The sequence below is a fragment of the Pundamilia nyererei genome, unplaced genomic scaffold, assembly GCF_000239375.1.
Source record: "Pundamilia nyererei isolate P.nyererei 1_Seehausen unplaced genomic scaffold, PunNye1.0 scaffold00111, whole genome shotgun sequence".
Classification (NCBI taxonomy): Eukaryota; Metazoa; Chordata; class Actinopteri; order Cichliformes; family Cichlidae; genus Pundamilia; species Pundamilia nyererei.
This window is the reverse complement of record NW_005187512.1, coordinates 731,351-754,782: the sequence shown is the minus strand read 5'-3', so window position 1 is coordinate 754,782 and position 23,432 is coordinate 731,351. Positions and strand designations below refer to the sequence as shown.

General features: G+C 39.4%; 1 protein-coding gene across 1 annotated transcript in view; it reads right to left on the bottom strand.

Annotated features, from left to right (window-relative positions):
- LOC102206599 (attractin-like protein 1) overlaps positions 1–23,432 on the bottom strand; it is a 316,533-nt gene that overhangs the window by 154,546 nt on the left and 138,555 nt on the right. The window contains exons 24-26 of the mRNA XM_013912991.1: positions 10,727–10,821; positions 8,805–8,883; positions 5,479–5,636 (exon numbers count right to left, since the gene is read on the bottom strand). Coding sequence (XP_013768445.1) covers positions 5,479–5,636; positions 8,805–8,883; positions 10,727–10,821 — 332 coding nt within the window. The remainder of the gene's footprint in view (positions 1–5,478; positions 5,637–8,804; positions 8,884–10,726; positions 10,822–23,432) is intronic.

Genomic DNA, 23,432 nt, shown 5'->3' with positions numbered 1-23,432 from the left:
GTGTGTGTGTGTGTGTGTGTGTGTGTGTGTGTGTGTGTGTGTGTGAGTGAGAGAGAGAGAGAGAGATGGACAGACAGTTAACCATTTAGGCTTCTGTTTTAATCCAATAATGGATACTTTGCAACTGACTGATCAGAGAGGGTGTTTGTGTGTGTGGCGGATATCTGATTAGAAGAGGCATCCTTTTCAATAATGGCACAGACGATGAGTGACCGAGCACTGCGCAGCAAATCAAATTATCACAGCCCTGAGTTCCTCTGCAACAAAATGGCTGCTCACCTCTGACAGAAGGCTTTTAATCAACTGGCGTATAAGCTGCAATGCATGGAGCGATGCAGCAGGGAAGCAGATGTACAGAACAAGCTCTTTTTACAGCTAATTTTCCTGTCATCGATTCCTATTTAGTGTTTTTGAAAAATGGAAACACACGTCTGTTAATTTAAGCAATATTACAAAGCCTTCGCTGTTAAAATAACTTTTTCTGCTAAATTACAAACAGAGATGTTCAAATTAGACACAGTTATGATGTTGAGTTATAGAACTTCTGGCTAAATTAGTTGTTCTTTCAAAACAAACAAATGAAAAGAAAAGATGGAGAGAAACTGGGTCATGTTCCAACAATGTTTGTGTGCCCAATCAATAAAACATGATTTTCTGATTAGAAACAAAACCAGGCCAGTCCTACTTTATGGGAAAAAATGGTGTCAAATGAACAAATTGGAGTGATGGTCTGTATTTTCTTGGGATTTGTTGCATCTGTATTTGCAGATGCAACATATAATTTTATTATCTCTGACTTAAGTTTGTTTAATCAAAGAGAGAGAAATTCAGCATTTGAAAAGTGTTGGATATCTGAAAAAGCAGACACAAACACATTTAATGAAAACCCATTATGCCATCTTCCTCCTCCATGTTTGTATTCCCTCACCCTGAAATCACCCTACTCAGATTCCCGAACAGGCATCTGAGTTTGGATGCCTGTTCGGGTGTTTCAGGCAAGTCATACTGCGAGGTGGCCGGGATAGACCCAGGGCACTTCAAGGGATTATATCTTTTGGCTTGTCTTGGAGCCTTCTCAGTTTCCCTGCAGAAGAACTGGAGCAATTGGCCACTTGAAGGGAAAACTGGGCATCTCTGCTTAGACTGTTGCCCCCACAAACTGGACCCAGATACATGACAGAGGATGTATGTAGGTACCGATGGATGGATGAAGTTACATATGACATAAAATACATAAAAATATGAGATGAGTGCAGAGGAGCTAAAGCTAAGGGGGAATATCATCTAATAAAAATCTGTTCCGCATCCAGCTCTCAATTCTCAGCCAATATCAAGATCCTGTGAGGGAAACACTGTAAGGCCACAATAGTTTGTCACAGATATTTTCAATATTTATTTATTTTTTTTACATAGGTTGTTTTTGAATGAGAAAAGGTTACATGTAAGGTTGTGCCCTGAGTCTGTGTAACAGCTTCTGAATGACAGACTTCAGCTGGCCCGCAGTCTTATTGGCCCGTGGCTCAATATGAAGTCGAGGAGGAGCCAACATCAAAGCCATGTGAAGTGAGACTGTGGATCATAGTGTTTGTTTGTGTTTCACTGCCACAAAAGATAACATCACTTTTGGTGTCAACTCATGCTGCCAGCAGTGCACACAGCTAAAAGGTCAAACAGAGTAAGCCAGGTTAACTTTAACAGAATTATATCTTCCTGCAATGTCTGTAAATATTCTGTAGCACCTGCTAAATTTATTAGCTTATCACTATTGCTGGATCACTGCATCCCTGACATTATAAAAGCCAGTGCCTGTGAATGAGAAAAACGTTTTTTTAACAAAGATATTAGGATTTTTAAATTCAAAACAAATAGATGGGAGCTGATGGGAGCTCACGACCCAAGGTTAGAGGGGTGGCCTTGCAATCATTCCCTCTAGCAAATTCTACATTTCCTGACAATCAAGCAGGTATCTCTAGATTTGTTGCTTTCTTGTGTTGCCCCTTTGTGCTGTCACTCCATTTGCTATCCTGTGACTCGCATGTATGTGTGTGTGTGCGTGTACCCAGCTCTATTAAATCAAATATATCAGGCCAGGTCATTATCAATTCTCAGGACAATTTCTCAAACTCGCCCTACTCCATCATCAGAAGCCACCAAGGTCACAGAACCGGACGCCGCATGCTTCTCATGTTACACACGAGCCTGGCTGACATGGTGGCGAGATAGGCTTCCTCTTGGTAATTATCATATCACCTTTCCACCAGCAGATATATGGAGCTTTGATAATGTACCATTAATGGGAAATGCATATGAGGGGAGCGATCGATGGACAAATGACCCATAATGAGGTACAGAACACTCTGCACTAAACTTTGACTTTTACACACACCAAACGACTCTGATAACACAAGCCGACTGGGGTTGTGTTACTGATCCATGTGCGCTTAAAATGTACTTTATACATCAAACCCTCAGAAAGAAAGAACAATTAGAAGTTAATATGGCGTGCTTCATATCATATTCAGCAGTGGGCTGATGAAAACAAAAAAAAGATTCAATAATGTGATAAATAAATGGTTTGATAATATAAAAATTAATATTTCATTAGGTGAATTAGGTGAGGAAAAGTTTTTTTGTTTTAAGCTTCTTCTCTGTTGAAGCTCAGTCAATTCAATCCTACAGTTACAGTCTGTTTAAGTACATTAACAAATGCCTTGAGCTTCCTCTAATAGTATCACATGTAGATTTACTGATTTTAACTACTTCATTCCTATTGCTAAATCTTCATTGAGGGTCTTTTTTTAATCCACTTATAAGCAGATAATCATGCACTGATAACAAGGTTTCCTACGATTCTCAAAGCCCCCCATTTGCAGTAAGCACTATATGAATGAATGAGTTAACAAAAATTAGAGCTACTGTAGTTTTGCATGCATCTCCTCATCCAACCCTCCATCCTCAGCTGTTTCTCGACCTGCTGTCCGTCTTATCCAGTCTGTCAATTAAAATGTCTCCACTTCCTCAGCACTGGACATTGTGACTGTAAGATAGTCTCAACATCAGTTAGCTATCCTACCCGTCATCACTCTGCCCTAATTTCTCCGTTCTTTCACTTCTTGACACCGTTCATCAGCCCACACTCCAGAACCTGCATGACAGTCATTTTAAAATATCACCACTAAAAATCTACTTCAATTTAATGGATCATAAGGCTGGAGTGTGAATATTCAGTGTGTGCGGCTGCCGCCTGGAGATTTAATCCGGTGCTGCATAATTGATGGAGAGACACTGGAAAACTCACAGATCATTAAATGTGATAGCAGATTTGCCAAACACTTTTCAGAATAGTTTATGCTCAATGTCCTGTTGAAGCTATATGTTTTGCAGGGAGACAGCTCCTGAAAACTGGGAATGATGGTGATCATCATCACGAGGCATACTTTGTGTTTTAACATTTTCTTTCGAACACTGTTACTGACTCACTCAGGCACACGTTTCAACACAATGGCTGTGAAGTCCTTAGACATTATATTTCCCAACACTTTAAATCTTCAAGAATCTTTAAATGATTGCGACTTAAATGGGTCCATCCAAAAACTGTTTTATTTGGATTTATAATGAGTAATTAATAGCTTCTTTTAACTTACCCACAAGTCCCCAGAGAGCAATATTGTAATATTGTAATAAACCTTTGTTTCCTGAGCCTTTGGAAACTGATGCTTGTCAAACTCTCGGCTTGCATATCTGCAGCATATGGTGTATGAGCAAAGCATGTGAGGTAGACACACAGTCCCAGTAGATGTTAGATTATCAGAAACAAAAGAAAACAATACATGTTTTTACTTTTGTGAACTTAGGTCTCTGTGTAGTTAAACATGACAGAATGACTCAATCATTTCAGATTTTGCATGATGTATTGTGTTATTCATTGATTGATTAAGTTTATGATTCCCAAAGCTAAACTGATTTAAAGTGTGGACAGAAGTTATTCTTTTCAATAATACCACATTCAAAATATAATTAAATGCAGAGAACTTGTGCAACACACTTTTATCGATGACTAAAAAAAATGAAAACAACTGAACAATGAACCTTTTCTTTTTTTTTTCTTGTTTGAGATCCAAACAAAGTCAATTTCAAGCATCCTATTACATCACACTTTATCTCAAAAAACACATATCTGCATATGAACAGTGGGAATGTGTATTTAACAAACAAGATTATAATGCATGAAGCTTTAGTTTTGTGGTTGTAATCAGTTTGAGTTCTACTGACCCTTCATGTTTGAGCACGCTCACCAGGTGGCAAACAAAAGAGCGAGTCCATTTACGAAAATGCAGTTAAACCATCAATTGTCATCAGACAACAATTTTGCACAAACTTTTTGATCTTCAGGTCTGCCTGATCTGTTTTCAATGCTTACTAGAAAAAAAAAATATGCAGGTTTTTTTCCAACCTCTTGCTTATTGCCCTCTGCAGAAAATACAAAAACATGTTTTCTATAAATTCATAATGAGAAATGTGGTTGTCAAAAATGGTGGGACTGAATGGTCGTCTTGCCAACACATGAGCCAACCCACATGGCTGTGGTGCAACTGGGGCCAAAGGGAATGGTGGGAGTTACTCATGTGCGTTTTATTTCATATGCCACCTACAAACTAGTCCTGCTCAGGAGATGTTCCTGATGTAAATCCTGTTCTAGGCCCAGTAGCAACAAAAAGAAGCACAGACTTCCACATCAAATGCAGACACATGTGACGGTGCTGATTAACCTTCACTGATAGTTGTTGTTTTGATAGAAAGAGAAAATATTACATAAGTGAGTTCATGTGTGGGGTTATTGACCCTCTGAAGCACAGTGTAACACAGTGAACTGTTCAATAAAAAACTCCCCCTTCCTGCTTGGAGTAGAATAACAGGCTCAGCCTTTGGGTGAGTTCTTTGTTGTTAAGATTCCTCAGCTTGCCACAATATTGTACTGGAGGTATAGATTCAAGGACCTGATAATGTAGCAGGTCCACCAGAGCGGTAGGTGGATGAAACAGGAAGTTTTGGCTCCAATGTCTGCCTTTTGAGGCTAAAGTTGGAGGACTAGCTGATGAGTTCCCAGCATGCATCACAGCCAGACCTCAAAATGAACACTATCATAATAATTTTCATCATATCCAGTATCAATGGCAGACTAAACAGCAGAAATATTATTGTCAATTTAAAATAATTGCAATAATAACCTCATTAACCAGAGCTAAAACTCAGAATCAGAGTTGTTGTGTTCTAGTTTCAGTATTCGTTTTAATCTTTTTAGTAACACATTTCTAAACTGCTGATTTTTAATGTTCAGAAAATGTATCACAAAAGAAAAAGAAAAATCTGAAGGCATGTCTACATGACTTACAGTCAGTTACTAAGTCAAATGAATATGAAGTTACAGCATTCCCAACTCTCCTGACTTTTCACATCCCTGCATCCATGCAACCTTACCTGGATCTTGATTGGCCAGCTGAAGTTGGACACATACACGTAGAAGGTGATGTTGTGGTGAAGTCTGAAGTTAAACTTTTCACTCGAGAAACTGTCACGGTGCTCTTTAATGTTCATCCTCGCTATGATGGGCATCTCCTCACCTGAGATGGTTCCAGCTGAGAGGAACAGAAAAAGGTTAAAAAACGAATACAATTTTTCTTCTATTTTAACAACAACCGCTCGTGGCTTGTGGTGATAATTGTTTTCAATAACCAGTTTTCAGCAAACACATGTATTAGCAGTTTATAACAGACCATGAGAAGAGGTAAAAGGAACAAAATTTGACTTCAAAGTCAAAAACCTTCTTGGGTGACAACAAGCCTTAGTACCTGCATTTGTAAAAATACATGGCCATGCATACGTAAAGCTGTTAGCAGCACATTTCAATGATATTAAATGGGACCTTTGCGTCTGTGGCATTGAATTTGTTTCAGGGCCACCAAGAGGTGGAGATCAGGACTTGTTGGCTTTCTATTTATATTAAAGACACCATCAAAGGACTGAAAAAAAGGTTTATTTAGTGTAATTTTATAGTTTCCTATAAATGTTATATTTTTAAAAAATAGATGAAAAAGCCCTAAAAAAAGAAGAAAAAATAAGGTTTTTCTGGCATAAAGTAATACCATTTTTAAGGCCCCATTTAACAAATTGTTAAGTTTGCATTAGCCAAATATCCTTTGACTGGATGACTGAAACTTTGCCGGTAACATACAATTGTTTTTGTGGAGTTCTTTCCAGCACACCTGTCTCTCCTGTAGATATTTTGAATGAAGTTGATCAGATACATTTCATAATAACTCAAATCACAAAGGAAATTACACAGATTTTGACAAAACACTTGTTATAACTTCTGAAAACGAAGACATATGAAGACCAGTGTCATGTCAGCCTGGAGAGTACAGCTCTGTTTTACAGCGGTAAAAACTTTCTCCCTTTTTCCTACTTCATACTCAGCAGCCACATGAGAACACCACAATGAGCTGCCCATCAGCAAGGCTGTTTTCAATCCAAATGTCCTTGTAAAGATAAATTTAAAACAAAAACTGGTAATTGGACAGGTTGAGCGAAAACAGCGTGAATTTTAAAATGCCAAGGCGTGCCTTTCATCTCAAGCAGGCAAATTATCATTCACAGCAAAAGCATTATGACACCTTGCAGTAATTCACAGTGAGCCTGTAAATTCCTCGCAGCACTGAAGAGGTCTGATTTCAGGATCCTTCAGAGCATCATCAGCAGTTCTGTGTTAATGGCTGAGTTTTCAGATGGTGTGAATAATATATTTCCACCTCCTGCTTTATCGAGGGCCATTAAACACTCTGCAATAGTCTGAAGACAATCACACACACACAAAGCGCAGAGTCCCAAAATGACTAAGCTGTGGGCCCCAAGATCCCAAGAGTGAGAAAGTGCTTTTATCTTAATTGGAATCAGGAGGGAAAGCGTCTAAAATACCCTAATGCCAAAATTCTGAATATCTTCTGATGTGTTTTGTCAGGAGGGGGAATCCCTGCAAGGCAAGCAGGAAGTGGAGCTGACCATTTTTGGACAAATCCTGACTGTGCGATAACATTACAGACTGACAGCTAAATAAAAGCTTTTGGAGACAGACTGGACCACTGTATCACAACATCGACACAGACGAGAACTGACAAAAGATTTCAATGGAGAGATGTCTAAAATGAAGGGAGTTCTTTAAATGTGTCTTTAAAGTGTTTCCAATTATTTTGGCCGATTAGATCTATGCACAGTGTAAACGTGAGCAGAACTATGCTGGCAACAAAGCTAACAAGCTAACAGGAGAGTCACGAGCTTGTCTCCTGCCCAGGGCTCTGTGGGACTAATATATATATTTTTATTAATTCAAAAAAAGAAATGAAAGTAATTAAAAATAGTTAGCTGAAGTCCTAATGCCAAGCACACACTGTGCTCAGAGAGAGTCCTGAGTCGAGCACCAATCAGCTAAAATCAGTAACATTACTAAAGCTTCTATGCTAACCCTGTAGGCACTTTGATTCTTTCATTAGGGCCTTCATGAAACTGCTGTGTTTATTAAAAATGTCCTACAAAACTAATCGCATTTTTTTTTCTCTTAACATCTTAAATTGCTTGAAAACTCTCTGAAATTTGCACACATGACTAAACTGGTGTATGTATGTATATATATATGTGTGTGTGTGTGTGTGTGTGTGTGTGTGTGTGTGTGTGTGTGTGTGTGTGTGTGTGTGTATTAGAAGTACCACTTAGAAAATTGAGTTGCAAAGTTGAGTTGGAAAAAAAAGGAGAAAAAAGGAAAAAAAGGAAAAAAAAGAGGAAAATAAAAAAGGAAAATTGAGTTGCAGGCTTTTCACATCCATGTACAAAAGTCTGCAGCCCCAAAAAAGCCTCGTGCCCTGAACCCCCCACCCCCTTGGTTTTTTGTATTTTTTTTAAATTTACCAGGTAATTTTGGCACTTTTTTGTTTACAGACAGAGATTGTACTTTAACAAACCCCTCACCCACATTTTATCAGATCAACATAACATGTGCTGCAATTCGAAGTTGAGTACAGTTTAATTCCTGATACAACACATTTAATAGGAGATACTGAAAATAAGTACTGAATAAAGAATAAGTTCAGCAAATTATTATTAATAATAACAACAACAATAATAGTAATAATAATAAATTTTATTTATATGTGCCATTTGATTCTGATTAAGGAAAAATGCCACTCAAATGTGCCATGTTAAATCAGCTCCCAACTTGACCTGGCTTTAACAAGCTGGTGATGAATCTGGGTGTGATGCAGGGCAACATGACACTGCTAACTCGACTGTTTGAATTTCTTCTTTATGGAAACACAGTCCCAAAATGTTTTGCTCCAGCAGTCATCACTCAGATAACCAAATCATAGCTTTTATTCTGAGATAAACGGATGTTTTTTTCCTTGTGGTATGTTCATCTTTTTAAACCCTTTACTATCTGCAGATAAAGTCTGTGTATGGGTACAAATAAAGGTGGCCTTGTTTTCCAGTATTACAAAGTTGTGTAACACTGTTATATATAGTTATATGTAACGCTCATATGCAGCATCCTAACAGGGAACATGCCTCGAGATATCTTCATGTCCACATTAAAGCTATTTGATGGGGCACAACCCAGTGTGTGTGAAGGAGCAAACTTTGCTACCTGAAGATTTCTTTTTATTTATTATTTAATAGCAAGTGGATGGACAAGCCATTCAAGCAAATCAAGCAAAAGGAACTCTTTAAGAATAGTATGAATAAGTGTGTGTGCAGCATACCGGTTGAACTTAAGGACCAGGTGATGTTCAGGTTAAAGTTGTTTGAGGCGTTGATGGACATATCCAGGTTTTTGTTGGCCTGGAAGAAGGAAAAAAAGCAAGGTTGTGTTACTGAGCTGAAGAATGAAATCAAAGCTTGGGGACAAACTGACTGAAGATGGAGAACCTTAGAGACAGAAGAAGGAATCAGCAAGAAAATGAAGCAAATTTTTATTTCTTTCACATCTTTTTTTGGTCTATGTACAGGTTTTGCAGTTCACGCTGTTGTTGGACACCTTCCCCAGGCTATTTACATTACTTTAACTCGCTTTACTTCAGTCAACAGAAGAACTATTTGGGAAAACGTTGTTAACTTGAGCAGACTCGTCCTGGCCTCAACTCATGTCACCTAGGGCAAATCTGAATCTGCTGGCCTCTTTTTGCATCGTTACATTGATTTTGTCTCCAGTGTTACCACTCTGAGTTGTATTTCAACACAGCTTTAGGCACAGAGAAGGAAAAACAGGACAGATAAAAGTCAAGAGTTTAGACAGATTCCTTAGTCTGACAACAGATCTTTACATTTGGAGGATATATGTTTTTATAGATCCAAAGCTGTACACTGCCACAACATGCCTTCCTCTGTCTTTGTTTAATTTTTTTTTTTCATTTTTTCTACCATTTAAAAGTATTATTACAATGTCAGATGCTGATATGGAACATGGGCAGAGTTCATGAGGTCAGGGAATATATAAATAATCCCTGTAAGCAAGGGCACAGGGATTATACTGCTCCAAGCACATGATTTCTCAAGTTTTTAAAGTTTTGCGCTGATCTGATGTCAGCTTGGAAACTTTCTTATAGTTGTCATATTAGATGCACTTCTTTTTGCAGGCTAGACGGCATATGAAAGACAACTACCAGGTCTAAAAAGTGAAGCCAGTGTAGAAGCTTGTTAATTAAGCATTTGTTCAAACTGCCAGCAGAGGGAAACTCTACTTGTTGCACAAAGAAACCTAGAAGAAAAAGAGTGTTCAGCTCCACTGATCTATTATTTAAGTAAAGTCATAGTGAGCTTACGGTCTCAATCATTATTTTTAAGTCTTATTGAAAACTACATGACCCTAATTTTGCAAATTATGCTCCAATTTAATGGAAATGGATGAGGAAGATCGGTGTATGTCTTAGAGCTAACTTGGTTTCTTACTTTAACTTTCCTCCTGACTTATCACATCCCGTTTGAAAAGATGGCAATGAAAATGACAAATTTCCTACTTTAGCCTACAAGTCAGGATTTCAGTACCAGTATATGACTTGATGGTCACTATGACCAAATTTCTATGGGGCATTTGGTTTCCAGTAGCAAACCAGAAAAGCTGTGGTGTTGGTGGGCAGCAATCATGAAGGATTAGGATCAGTTTTAGACTTTATTTATTATTATTTTTATTTTATTTATTTTTTGGGAGGACAGAGAAGTCATCCACAGCTAGCCACTAAAGAGCATGCAAGCTTATTCCCACATTTCCATCAGTCTATAGGACAAAAACCTAAACTGTATGTAGCTATGTATTACACAACGTTCATGTATTGGAACTATATATTTCAATTCAATTTATTTATATACCAACAAATCAAAACAACAGTCACGTCACGTCACGTCAAGACCCTACAATAATACAAAGAAAACCACAACAGTCATATGACCCCCTATGAGCAAGCGTTTTGGAGAATATAGGAAGGAAAAAGTCCCTTTTGACAGGATAAAACCTCCAGCAGAGCCAGGCTCAGGGAGGGGCAGCTATGGGTTTTATCAAAAAGGAAAGTTTTAAGCCTAAATCCTAAAAGTAGAGAGGATAATGAAAGCACCGAGCTGGATAAAAACGCAACAGGCCACTCTTAAATACTAAAACTAATTAATGAACCTTAACCTCTCTTGACATTACCTGTTCAGGTGTTGCCATAAAGTTGATGGCAGTGTAGTAGCGGTCATCTTCCTGAAGCAGACTGAAGGTAAACTGGTAATCGATCAACAGGTTATCTGATCAACAGAAAGACAAACAGAGGCACAAAACGCAAATGAGAAGTCTTGTGAACAAGCCGATCTTTTAGCAGTGGAACATTTTTAGGTATTTAGCTGCCTCTGATTTCAATAGTTTTCTCTTCAAGAATGGCATTACAAATAAAGGCTCCATCCTGCCTGATTTTATTGACGTCACCATCAAACACAGATTTATGAAAGTAAAAACACCGGAGGCACTGATGGTGAGTCGATATTCAATTAGATGAATAAGATTACAGTAGTGGAGTTTCAAAGATCTCAATCAGTGACAAAATAAACAAGGTGCGCATATTTGAGTAAAAGCGCAGCCACACATGTATTTTATAAACCCGAACACGGCTGCTTTCATTGTGGGTGCCAGTTTTTTCTATAAGCAAACAGGCCAATCGATCAGTACAACACGGTTTAGAGTTTAAATAATCATGTTGTCTCAGTGATTTAATAATTTCTGAAAGCAACGTATGGAGAGAATCACAGTGATTCAACATCTGGATGGACAGCAGGAGCGACGCTGGGTCACCTTGTCTGCCTGTTGGAAGGGGGGGTAGAAGAACGGGAGGAAGGGAACACTGAGGAAAAGAGAGAACACACAGAAAGAGGAGAGAAAGCAGCTGTGCGGCCATGAGAAGATAACTGTTTGAGAGGATAATTTTTTAGTTAATCAGTGTAACTGCTGCCTGCTAACCCTTCAGGGGAATTCAGGTGTGTGTGTTTGTGTGTGCACGCATGCACATATACAAGGGAAAATAAGGTTATAGCAGACTCGGGCACAACTTTTATTTTTAGGTCAAAGAAAAAGTTCATAGTTTTTCTCTTTTTCTTCATAGTTTTTAACAATCTGCCGGAGCAGTTGTGTATTGTATTTCAGCACCAGATCTGTCAGATAATTACCAGTACGGAGACTGACATAATACATAAAACACTTTTTTACCCAAACTCCATGCAAACCACAACACAAAACATCAAAGTCTTAAAATTGAACCAATGTAACTAAAAAAACTCATGATGTAGCCAAATAATTGTTTTATTTTCTCCATGTAGTTAAATGTGTAACAATAACAAAGAAACCTTTAGTTTTTTCCAGTAGCCAGTGAGACAGGAAAATAATATATGTGAGCTAGTGGTTTTCTTATTAATGACCTTTGGGCAAGACTTCAATCCCACTGTTTCTTACCCTTTACTGATTTAATTAGTTGAACTTGGAATAACCACACAAATCACGAGCTGCAGTTACAAAGCTCCATGATACAAAGCAAAAAAAGCTCCTTCAGGGGAGTTCCCTTGGATAATGCATCTACTTCCAGTGATGCTGTTATTTGAGTTTCATTCTGACCACTGTGTGCAGGATCTCCTCCACTGTCATGAAGGCAAACCACTCAACTTGAATAAGTCTGTGAAGGTTCTTAGTCATCCAGGTCATCGTAGTCTAAGGAGTTTGGAAAGAAAAGCGTCTGGACTTCTTTAAGAAATGAAGAAGCTTTTCGGATGAGATGTGAAACATCTTCAAGGAAACTTATAGAAGTCCAGACACTTTTCCTCAGACCATTCAACTTGAATTTGGACAAAGTCACAGGGAGACAAATCTGGCTAATGAGGCAGGTGTCTGTTGACTTTTCAATGTACTGTATGCCTGCACCCAATGGCACAAACCCCACACTTCTGGTGGTTTCTACCAAATGTTCTCTGTCACATGCCTCGGGTCTTTCGAGGAGAACACCATGTTGACAGTTGACATAAAAGTCGGGTCAGTTTGACACAGATGTCAATGATGGCTTCGGTCAGACTGGAACCTGCACCGAGTAAAAAATAGTGACCATGCTGAAAGCAGACAACGTTGAAGAAACAAAGTCCTCAAAGTCCTCCAAGAGTTTTAGTAGCTGCATCTATGGTATCAATTTCAAAATCCTACGTCACCTTATTCTGGAGTTACTGCAGTCACAAGATTTTCAAAAAACTTGACCTCTTTTTTTTTTTTTTTTTAAATGACATCAGAAACAGCAGTATGCGACATTACGTGATGGCAGAGCTTCAGTTCATCCTTTGTCTTTTTTTTTTTTTTTTAATAAATAGGACAGGGGGAATGAATGAGAGAAAGAGGGGGAGAGAGAGAAAGAAAACCAAAGGAGAGAAGAGACGGTGAGAAGGGGGGGGAAAAATAAACAACTCCTGGGTCACCTGTATGGAGAAAAAAAACAAACAAACAAAAAAAACAAACAGAGGAGACAGCAAACAACAAAGAGCAACATAATAATAGAGAAAACAAAGCACCATCACAATAAACTAGCTAGTCATAGATATCAATAGTTACTAAATAATAAACGATATTGTGCAGCACGCAAGATAGACAGCGCACAGTGTGCTTTGAGGCAGCAGCCAAGAAAGCTTTAGTCCGCGTCTGTGAATACCCATGTGTACACCTGTGTGCATACCTGTGTGGATCAGCATGCTTGTAAAAAACTTGACCTCTGACTTTGAGGTTGAAGTCACTGAGATTTGAACTTGTCCAAGTTTTTTCGTAGATACACCCATGGAATCAATTTTAAGCTCCTACGTCACCTTGTTCTCGAGTTGATGCATTCAGAAACGTATGTGTTCAGGTTCCCCACCTACCCGCCCTCCTGCCCAGTGGGGTGACGACAGGACCCCATCAGCCTTTTACGGCTGAGGGGTAAAAAGGGCTTTGTAGCTCCACAGCAGATCTGATGCAGAGTTACTGTGTGAATGAAAAAAAGAACCGCCAGTGCTGTCAAACGTAAAATGTGACACTGAGTGGCAGGAGTCAGTAGAGACGCTGTGAAAGCTTTCAAAAGACACAGCAGAAAAACTTTGTGTCACACGCTGTAAAAAAAAGAAACATGTTTAGTTACTACTTTCCTTTCAGCTGTGGAATCCTGGGGCGTCTCCAAGACGAAAGCAAATTATGTTTGACAAACAGCCCTGTTTTGTTCAGCCTTCATGGCAAGTTAGCCCAAACAGCAGATATCATCAGATCAAAGACAATATTTTTCCTTAACATCTTTCCCGTCCTCCCTCCCTCCCAGGCAGACGTGCACTGCTGCTGCTCAGTTGTTTATCCCATAAGGGTCGTCAGTACAACTTCACAGTATTTTGTTTTTGGTTTTTTTTTCTTAACTTTGTAAGTAGGATAGGGACTTGTGTGCGTGTGTGCATGGAGAGAGTATTCATGTATTTACCTCTCAGTCCTCACATCCAGTATGTACATTTCCTGTGCATGGGTGGTTGCATGCATCTTTGTTTGTTTGCATATTTGTCTGTATGGTTAATCAAGGAAACAAGTAGGAAAAGTAGCACTAAAACAATTTCTGCCAGTCCCTCTGTGCATTTCCAATATGCTTGATTTCAAGCCTAACAAGAAGAAGAGCATCATGCAGGTTTAAAATTTCGTTTCATTTCAGCTAATTACAATTCCCATCTGAGAAATCTGACAGCAGTTAGACAATCTCAATTACAAGTGTGCATGTGCAAATTCTCACTCTGAATGAATCGTATCATTGTGTCACTAAAGGTATTAGCACCCCTCCCGACACCAAAAATTTTTTTTTTTAAACAACTGGAATTGAAATAGTCTGTGCCAATTTCTCAGGTTCACAGATGGGTGATCTTATTACCATAGTATGTACGCTGATTTAGCCTTTATGAAACTAAACACTGTGATGAGAAATGAGAAGACAGATGAGGAAGCCCTCACCCAGAACATAATCTGATATTCCAGCAGTCTGTTTCAAATAGAAATTCAAAACAAGCGTGAACTCACCTACAATGTCAGGCTGTCACAATCTCTTGCTGAGGTTTTATTTAATGCTTGTTAACAACTCATTATTTCCCATTTGCAACACTTTCCTGACAGAGCACAGGCCAGATATTACAACGTCACCTCACTGAGAAAACAAGTTAAACCTGGGCAAGTAAACACTTGGACACAATGGATTCAATATCAGACCCGGAAGGAGCTCAAGGTGCTTCAGGTAATATATGCATGAGGTCAAGTGACCTTGGCTGAGCCTTAACAATACAATAATCAGAGGTGGAAGCAAGTAGCAAAGTGCACAATCACCAGTGTTTCAGATGCATCCAAAGTTGCTCAAATACATGTGAAAATACATAATACAATGCATACTAAAGGTGGTGATATCACAGAAAGAGTACATGTACATGATGTGCAAATTTGCATATTCCAAAAATATCACACCATGCTAGCTCTACGTCATCTTACTTTCTCAAGAATGTAACACAAAATTCAGTTCAATCGAGTTTGATTTATATTGCGACAAAACAATGAAAGCAAGTGTGTTTTTAAAGGACTGGAAAAGAGCCATCATTTTCCACTATACTTTGCAAATAAAAGACATTAAGTAACAAACTTTTTGGAAATAAACTTGTGGAAAAGTTTTTACCTGTATTAGCTTAGCTAAAAAGTGATCACCTTCCAAGGTCTCATTTTTTCGCTACAACAAAGCAATTATTATATTATTGATGCCATTTCTGTTAATGTTAAATAATGCACATGGACATGTACTTATACTCCTATGCAAAGAATAATTGTTGTGGTTATATTATATAACTATAAAATAAGACTACACAGGTAACATTCTCCATCCAGTCAGTTTTCCCAATACTCTAGATAAGCAAATGTCCATGATGCATTATTAGCAGATTGTCATACAAAGATACTCCATAGGACTTGTATATACTGGAGCCTAGTACACCATAAAAAATTGTGTGCACTGTATTCTCAGACTGCAATTAAAATGTTTGCACTGTCTGGTGTGTATATCATTCCAAAATGTCACAGGCTCATAACTATGTATCAAACTAAGTGAACCTCAGTGAAAGTGGTCTAAAATAATATTTAATAGCCTGTCAAGGGTAACTACTGGATTGCAAAAAAGGTTTTTTGGCCTGATAGGACCAATTAGTGTATGTTGGATAGGAGTCCAGACAGACTGCCTGTCAGCGAATATTAAGGCGTCTTGGACGGACGCCACGTCGTGGCCTAATGAACGGCCTTCGGCCAGCAATGCTGTTGCTTGCTGATTACTGCCATGCGGCTACTTTGAGGTTTGAAGTGGCTACAACATTCTCCAATTTATATTTCATTTGTCTTTGATGTCACATCACCACAAGAACAAATCTAGTGCTATCTAGAAGAAATGGGGATATGACAAAGTAAATGTCCTCAATATTCTCCCATCACTGGTTCATATTATAGAAATTGCATCACTATTCAGTCTCGTTTGTTGGTGTCTATCATTAATTATCCCTTAATTGTGAGTGTGATACTGTCAGTAAACACGGGAGCCTCTTTGTTCGGCCTGACTAGGCTTTCCCAGCAGACCTGAGGGTAGCAAGCGCCACTGACTGTGGAGTGACTGATGTTAGCTTTTAATTCAAGGGACTGCTGTTCTTCCCAATGGAAGTGGTGGGACACTTGGTGGCCATTCCTAATTAGACGTCGCTTGTAGCTGACTGTGATAGAATATGACAGTGGTTCATTAAAGCGTTGTCCTGGTGATGCCTCCTCATAAATGCTAGTCTGACTGGGGGCAAACTCATTAAATAGCAAAGTTGCTTTTCATCAATGATCTGCTAGTTCAATATGACAGTGCTAACTGAACCAAAGCATTGCTCTCTGCTCTCCATCCCCAAGTGAGATGAGAAACACTGCAGTCACCAGTCAGACGCTCACATTCGTCACTCTGAAAAAAAGATTTCATCAAGAAGAATTTTGGATTGTTTTTTTTCCCCACACATTTGCTGTAAACTCTGTGAAAATTAGACTTCTAGGACAAAATGTTGGTCTCTGTTTGCATTATAAGATGCCATGTTTAAATGATAGAGATGATATTAGTATGCCTCTGTGCCAGGAAGGAAGCTCTGGCCAGAGGCATCAGATTGGCCAATTCATCATATTCTTTTTCTTTAACATTTAAAGGGAATTTCTTCAAATTTTGCACAAGGATGGACCAATTATATATTGAAGCAGGTCACCTTGAGGTGACTGTTGATGAGATTTGGAACTGTGTATATGAAACTGAATTGAATTTGACAATTGGTTAGTGAAAACCACCTTGCAGCTGCATTGGTCGTTAGCAGATTGCCTTGAACACAGTGAAACTGCAAAAAGTGCAACACAGACCGGAAACAGAAATGTAAAAGCTGTGCCTTCTGAAGTATGTTGGCTACAGATATGTTTACAACATTCTCCCTTTCCAGTTTGCATTGCCTTTTCTCCGATTTTAATACCAGTTGACTAGTATTTGGTAAGTGTTTGTAGGCAACTTGGCATCTTCGATGCAAACAGTAGGTGACCAAAGCAATCACCAGGAGGTTTTTGGTTTACCAAGCAACAGGTCAATATGGCTATATGGCAACTTCCAGGAATCACTCACCAATCAGATGGGAATTAGACAGCAACCCTCACCAAACCCCCCAGTGGTTGTATCACATCCAATATGCTTTGTTTAAACCAGTGGTTCTTAACCTTGTTGGAGGTACCGAAGCCCACCAGTTTCATATGCGCATTCACTGAACCCCCCTTTAGTGAAAAATAAAATGTGATTTTTTTCAAATTCAAGACATAGATATGTTTTTCACTGGTGCACAAAATGAGCCGTGCATGTCACGGCGGACGCTCTGCCGAACCCCTGAGACCGACTCACCGAACCCCTAGGGTTCAATCGAACCCAGGTTAAGAACCACTGGTTTAAACACATTAAACAACCCATGTGCACATGATGTCACACAAAAAGAACCCATGTGACCATGATGTTGTACAAGAACTACCCATGTGTGCATGACAGCCATAAAAAAGCAAACCTCCCGCAGCAATTTTTAATTATTTGCTTAATTTACTGCAGTTTACCAGAAGAGGATTAGTGAGTTAAAACTGTCGATGACTGAATGAGCTTTCAAGCATCAGTCCATCTTCCTGAAAATTTAGGTCAAAGTTCAGATTGAAACAACACATAATGTCCAATGATCCTATTTACAGCCGATATTGAAATAGTCTGTACAAATGAGTAAGAGGCTAGCAGACGCAGAGAGACAAGGGAGCAGATTGCTAAACATGTCTGATTCAGAGCAGATGCCAAGGGTGCTGGACTTGTTATGACACTCAGCTGTTAGACCTTGAGTAGCTGCTTGGTTTAGATAATGGCTTGTTGCTCACCTTTAAGAAGTTTGAGGTGAGTACTCAACCCCTTTTCCTGAACTTCTGATGCCCTGTTAAGTATTTTGTGTAAGGGTTGCTGCTCCTTAGGGCAGATGGTCACTGCCACATTAATGGAATAAATCCAACCTTTTACTCTGCAGAAGCAGCGTAGAAATATTTTATTTAAATTTTAGAATCACGTACACTCCTTATGACTGTCCCTTAAGAGGCCAATTTTGCCTTTAGTCCCACCACAGACTTTACTGGCTTAAACCACTTAAGCGAAACATTGCTTACAATAAACTGAAAAGGTAAATATCTCGTTGAATGTGTTTTGAGGGAAAATTTCAACCCTGTTGTGACTACAGTGATGCTAACTAGGTGCATCAACCTAATTCAAGGAAAAGGAGGGTATTGAAGCAGCCGTGACTGCTCTTCTACACAAAACAATCTTATCAAAAGCTATTTTATGACCTATAGTTAAATAAAGCAACCTCTGGCCGCTGTGTACACAAACTTGTTTGAGTCGGTGCAGACACCTTTAAATGTGGCTTTACAGTAAATCTTGCTGCACTGGATTATGGATGTTTTCTGATGTGTTGCTCAATGGTGTATTTTAACTTGAACTAGGATATTTTCCTAAACCTTAAACAGTATATATTTGTCACGCAGTTAGCACGGTTACCTCGCAGCGAGGTCCTGGTTTCAAACTCAAGCTAGAGCCGAACATTTCTCTGGAATTTTCATTTTTGTGGGGCGAATTCCTCCATTAAAACAAGCTAAACTTATTTTTGTGTCACTATGCCTTTGACTAAGGTCCTGCCTTATAACTAGAGGTCCAGAGTGCTGCTGGGTAGTTTCCCTGGCTTCTGTTTCTCATACTAAAGAATTGACAAAGCAGAAAATTGAATTTTTGTATGGGGAAAATACTAACATTTTCATAACCAAGTAGTTTTCTTTCCTACGCCTAACAAAATCAGAAGTGAAAGCAAAAAAAATTTGGACAGCAACTCAGTGCTTCCATTTGCCAATTTAAGATTGAAATAATAAAAAAAGAAAAAAACTTCTTGATTTGAAAACTTGGGAGTTCTTTGTTATTTAAATAAAAAATGGAAAAGCATATAAACTGGTTTCCTTTTGCACTTTATAAACATAAAGGTTTAAATACACATCCTTTGATTATTCGCATGGCTAATACTCCCAACACTGACTCCTTAGATTCCAGTTAATCTCTCTGCTGTCAGCTGTCTGACAGCTTTTCACCATTTCTCCACATCAATAGACATCCACAGGTGGTGCAGCTGTACCAAAATTCTACTGTAAATCTGTCCGAATCTCCAGCACATGGTGTGCTTCCTCTCATGTACTCTGCATGTAATTTCACATGATGGAGATGAAGCCTCTCTTATCAGCACCTTCCTTCCAATGACATTTAAAGCTAATATTGACCTCTCCCACAATTGTAGCTCCTTTCCTCAAAGTACAAGGAAATAGATGGCTTTTAAATCTGTAATTTATACACTCGCTCTCTGCGTGTGTGCACAGAAAAGGCTGCGGTGTGCTTTCATGCATGCATAGCCAAGTGTGCTTGCTCTTATTCAAACAGAGCCAGCTCCATTTCATAAACAGCAGAAAAGATAAAACCACATTAATGACATAACATAATGGAGTCGAACATGCAGCACTTCAGGTGCAGCCGTGGTGATATTAAGGACCCCTGTACATACACACTAACAACACTAAAAACTTGCACATGTGCATTTCTATGCCTGACTTGCATTATATATATATATATATATATATAAGCATTATCCAAAGCTCTTCTACTGAGTAAGGGCATTGCATTGGTGCCATCTAGTGCCTTCAATCTTTAGTCTTAAAGCCAGTAGACTGGATAAAAATAGACAATCTATTAAGAGTCAAATAAAATAGCAGTTGTTTCAAAAGCAATCACAGGGGTAATATTATCCTTTTGAACACATATTTTCACATATTTACTTCTTATTTGTAGTAGTGTTCACTGTAGAGCGTTTGATTTGATTTTGACATGAAGGAACTAAATAGCATTTGCTTGCTGGTCAGAGACAGCTGCAAGACTGGGACAAATCAATTGGCAGTGTCTGGGGAAACAATTAAGACAACGTGGATAAATCAAAAAAATAAACCAAAAAAACTGCTGTTCCTTAAATGGCCATTTGAGGCAGACTCCAAAAGCTAGTCAGCTCCCTGGACTCCCATGTTAGAATAACCCTAACTCTGCAGAGGAATAAGCATGTTTACAACCCAGCGCAAAAATGTTTTAGAGCAGGGGTCGGCAACCCTGGGCACGCGGGCCACAGCTGGCACGTGAAGGGTTAACTGATGGCACGTCCATAGTCGGCCAGGTGACTTTTTGTTTTTATGGGCCGATGATTTTTTTATTTTGTTTTTTTTTGTAAGGGTATAAACAGTGAAAGGTGGCAAATTGCCCAGATGCTGGCCGATGTGTAAAAATAACTCCGTTGTTTGGTTGTGGTTATGGCGAAGCTTCCACAGAGGCCAGCAGGTGGATGAGGGAAAGGGGAGGCAGGAGGAGGAGAGGGTTGGAGCGTCAGGTGAACTGAACTTCAGGTAAGAAGTTATGACCTGCAGTCTGTCTGGGTCAGATATAAACCAAGTTTAGGTGGAGTTTATTTTCGTTGTGCTGACTTTTTACCGTCAATTACAATAACTTGTACTGCGTACTAGCTAGCATGACGGAATTTCTATAGAGCTGATGCTATGATGTTACTGATAGTGAACATTATTTTACACAAAAAGTTAGTAGAGTTGCCAACCGTCCCGTAAAAATGGAATCATCCCGTATTCAGAGAAAATATTACGCATTTCGTATTGAGCTGAAAAGGAACACAGTCCCGTACTTCAGCTAGAATGGAAAAAGACGCAAAGGTGGAGTTTTTCTGCGTCTTTACGCTGTCAGTTCCCTCTTCTGTTGCTACTTCAATCATGAAACTGATCAATGATTAGCTGATTGGCTTATCTGACGCAAGTCTCTCTTGTTTGTCGCCCACTTTGCGCCAGAAAGAGGAAACTAGCGGAGGTCGCGTTAAACAGCAGAAGTGCCTTTAAACTTGATCAGCTGTTGTTAGAATTTATTTAATATTACTTTGTAGTATCAGCTGATGTTTGCTGGAGCCACAGCTGTAAAAGCTGCTGGTCATGATGTCGGTTTGAATATGTGGTGAGAGGGAAACATGAAGATGAAACCAGGAGATTCATGCTGAATCATCAGAGTTAAACAGGTGATGGAGAAACAGGTTTACCTTCTAGGTGACATGAATGAGTTGAACTTATGAACTGTTTCTGAGAGACAAATAACACCAGGATCCTTTTCTATGTAGCTGACAGCTGCTAACTGTGCAGGGGCAGGTCTAACAAAGTTTTACCAGGGGGGCAGGTTGGGCATTAACAGGGAAAGGGGGGCACAAAGAAATACTTTCTTATTCTCATTTGAAATGTCTGGCTGTTATTAAATAATTATCTGAATCTTACAACCAAAGTTTTTCTCTGATGTAAAATGTATAGAAATCATACATATACCAACAAGACTGTATATCACTGTCACAACAGCATTTGTTTTCATTCAAAGGCTTTATGGCTTCAATACCTGGTGGGCCGGTCTCTAGTCAAAATGCCCAGGCCGATTTTTTGTCCTAGTCCAGCCCTGGGCACGACACACAGTGAATTCATCTGATCAAAAAATAAATGGCCGCGACAGTGGTGCACATCGCAAATTAGCTTGCATAGACACAGTTGTGCCGCTTCTTAATGACGGCATCTTAGCTAACAACCCCAAATACCAGATTCAACTTGTAATTGGCAAAAAATAACTTAGCCTACCGGTGAGAGGGACGTTGCTAGCTGGCAGTTTTTTCAAGCGATGTTGAAATTTCCACATTCCGACACTTCAAAAGCTTCAGGAGCTGTCTGCTCAGCGCAGCATCAGCGCCACGGAAATACACGGATACATCTGTAGGCTCGAGACAGAATTCACAATGCGTTTGGGACTTTCAGGTGTATGGACCAATGTTTTCTTTTCTGATCAAACCAGAAAGCTTTAATAAGCAGCTGGATTTGTCTCGCATTAACTGGCTGAGTTAATGCCAGTTAATGCAAATCGAAATGCAGCTGATTGAAATAAAAACCTCGACTCTGTGGGGGTCAAAGTTTGCAGAACTACGAACACAGCTGGAATCCATAGCTGTTCATGTTCATGGAGCTTGCATTTTCACCTGCTGGACATCACTACCTGACAAGTTTAACTGTCTATTCGACAACTCTTCGCATGTCTCCATAATGCTGCTGCTGGCTGATGTGTTTCAACATATTTGAATAATCAACACTTAACTAACTTTACATTTTGCACAGTGTAGTTAGACAAGTCCTGTTCTCCTGACAAGTACAGAACCTCAATTGGCTCATCAATCAAAAGGCTCATCAATCGCCAAATGAGTCTAACTCCCGAGAACACGTCTCCACTGCTCGTCTCCAGTGGCAGCATGTGTTACAGCACTGCATCTGATGCTTTGCATTGTGCTTGGTGATGTAAAGCTTGGATGCAGCTGCTCAGTCACTGGAAGCAATTCCATGAAGCTCTCTTCACAGTGATGTTGAGCTAATCTGAAGGCCACATGAAGTTTGCAGTCTGTACTGATTAACTCTGCAGAAAGTTGGTGCCCTCTGCACACTATGCACCTCAGCATCCGCCGACCCTGCTCTGTGATTTTAAGTGACCTACCACTTTGTGGCTGATGTGCTTTTGTTCTCAATCGCTTCCACTTTGTTATAATACTGCTAACAGCTGATTGTGTTATATTTAGTAGTGAATACCACGCTGGAATTCACAGAGCATGTACTTTAATCATGTTTGTAGAAGCGGTCTGCATTAGGGCTGGGCTATATCATAAAGTTCATGGTAATACCGGTGTAATTTTGGGCAACGATAGGAAAATGACATATCGCGATAGAATATGGGTAAGACGCGCATGCGCAGTGCCTTTGTTTACATACGCACATGGCGGCGACGCAGAATAAGAAGAGCGAAAGTGGATCGTTATATGAAACAGATGAACCAGAATTGGTTTGTAAAAATGCTGCAGCTTCAGTGGTGTGGAACTGGTTTAGCTTTCGTCCGTCAGATACACAACAAAGCACTATTTTTGGTAGCGCATGCTGGCGGACCGTCGTTATTACCGTGTTGTTTGGAAAATACGGCACACCTAAAATCAATCCTTTGATTTTTCTGAAACTCGACAGTGCCCCTTATACTCCTGTGTGCCTTATGTATGAATTCTGGTTGCGCTTACTGACCTCGAAACAATTTTATGTACACGGCGCTCGAAAATCTGTCAAATGCTTTAGTGCGATTTTGCTAAGCTAC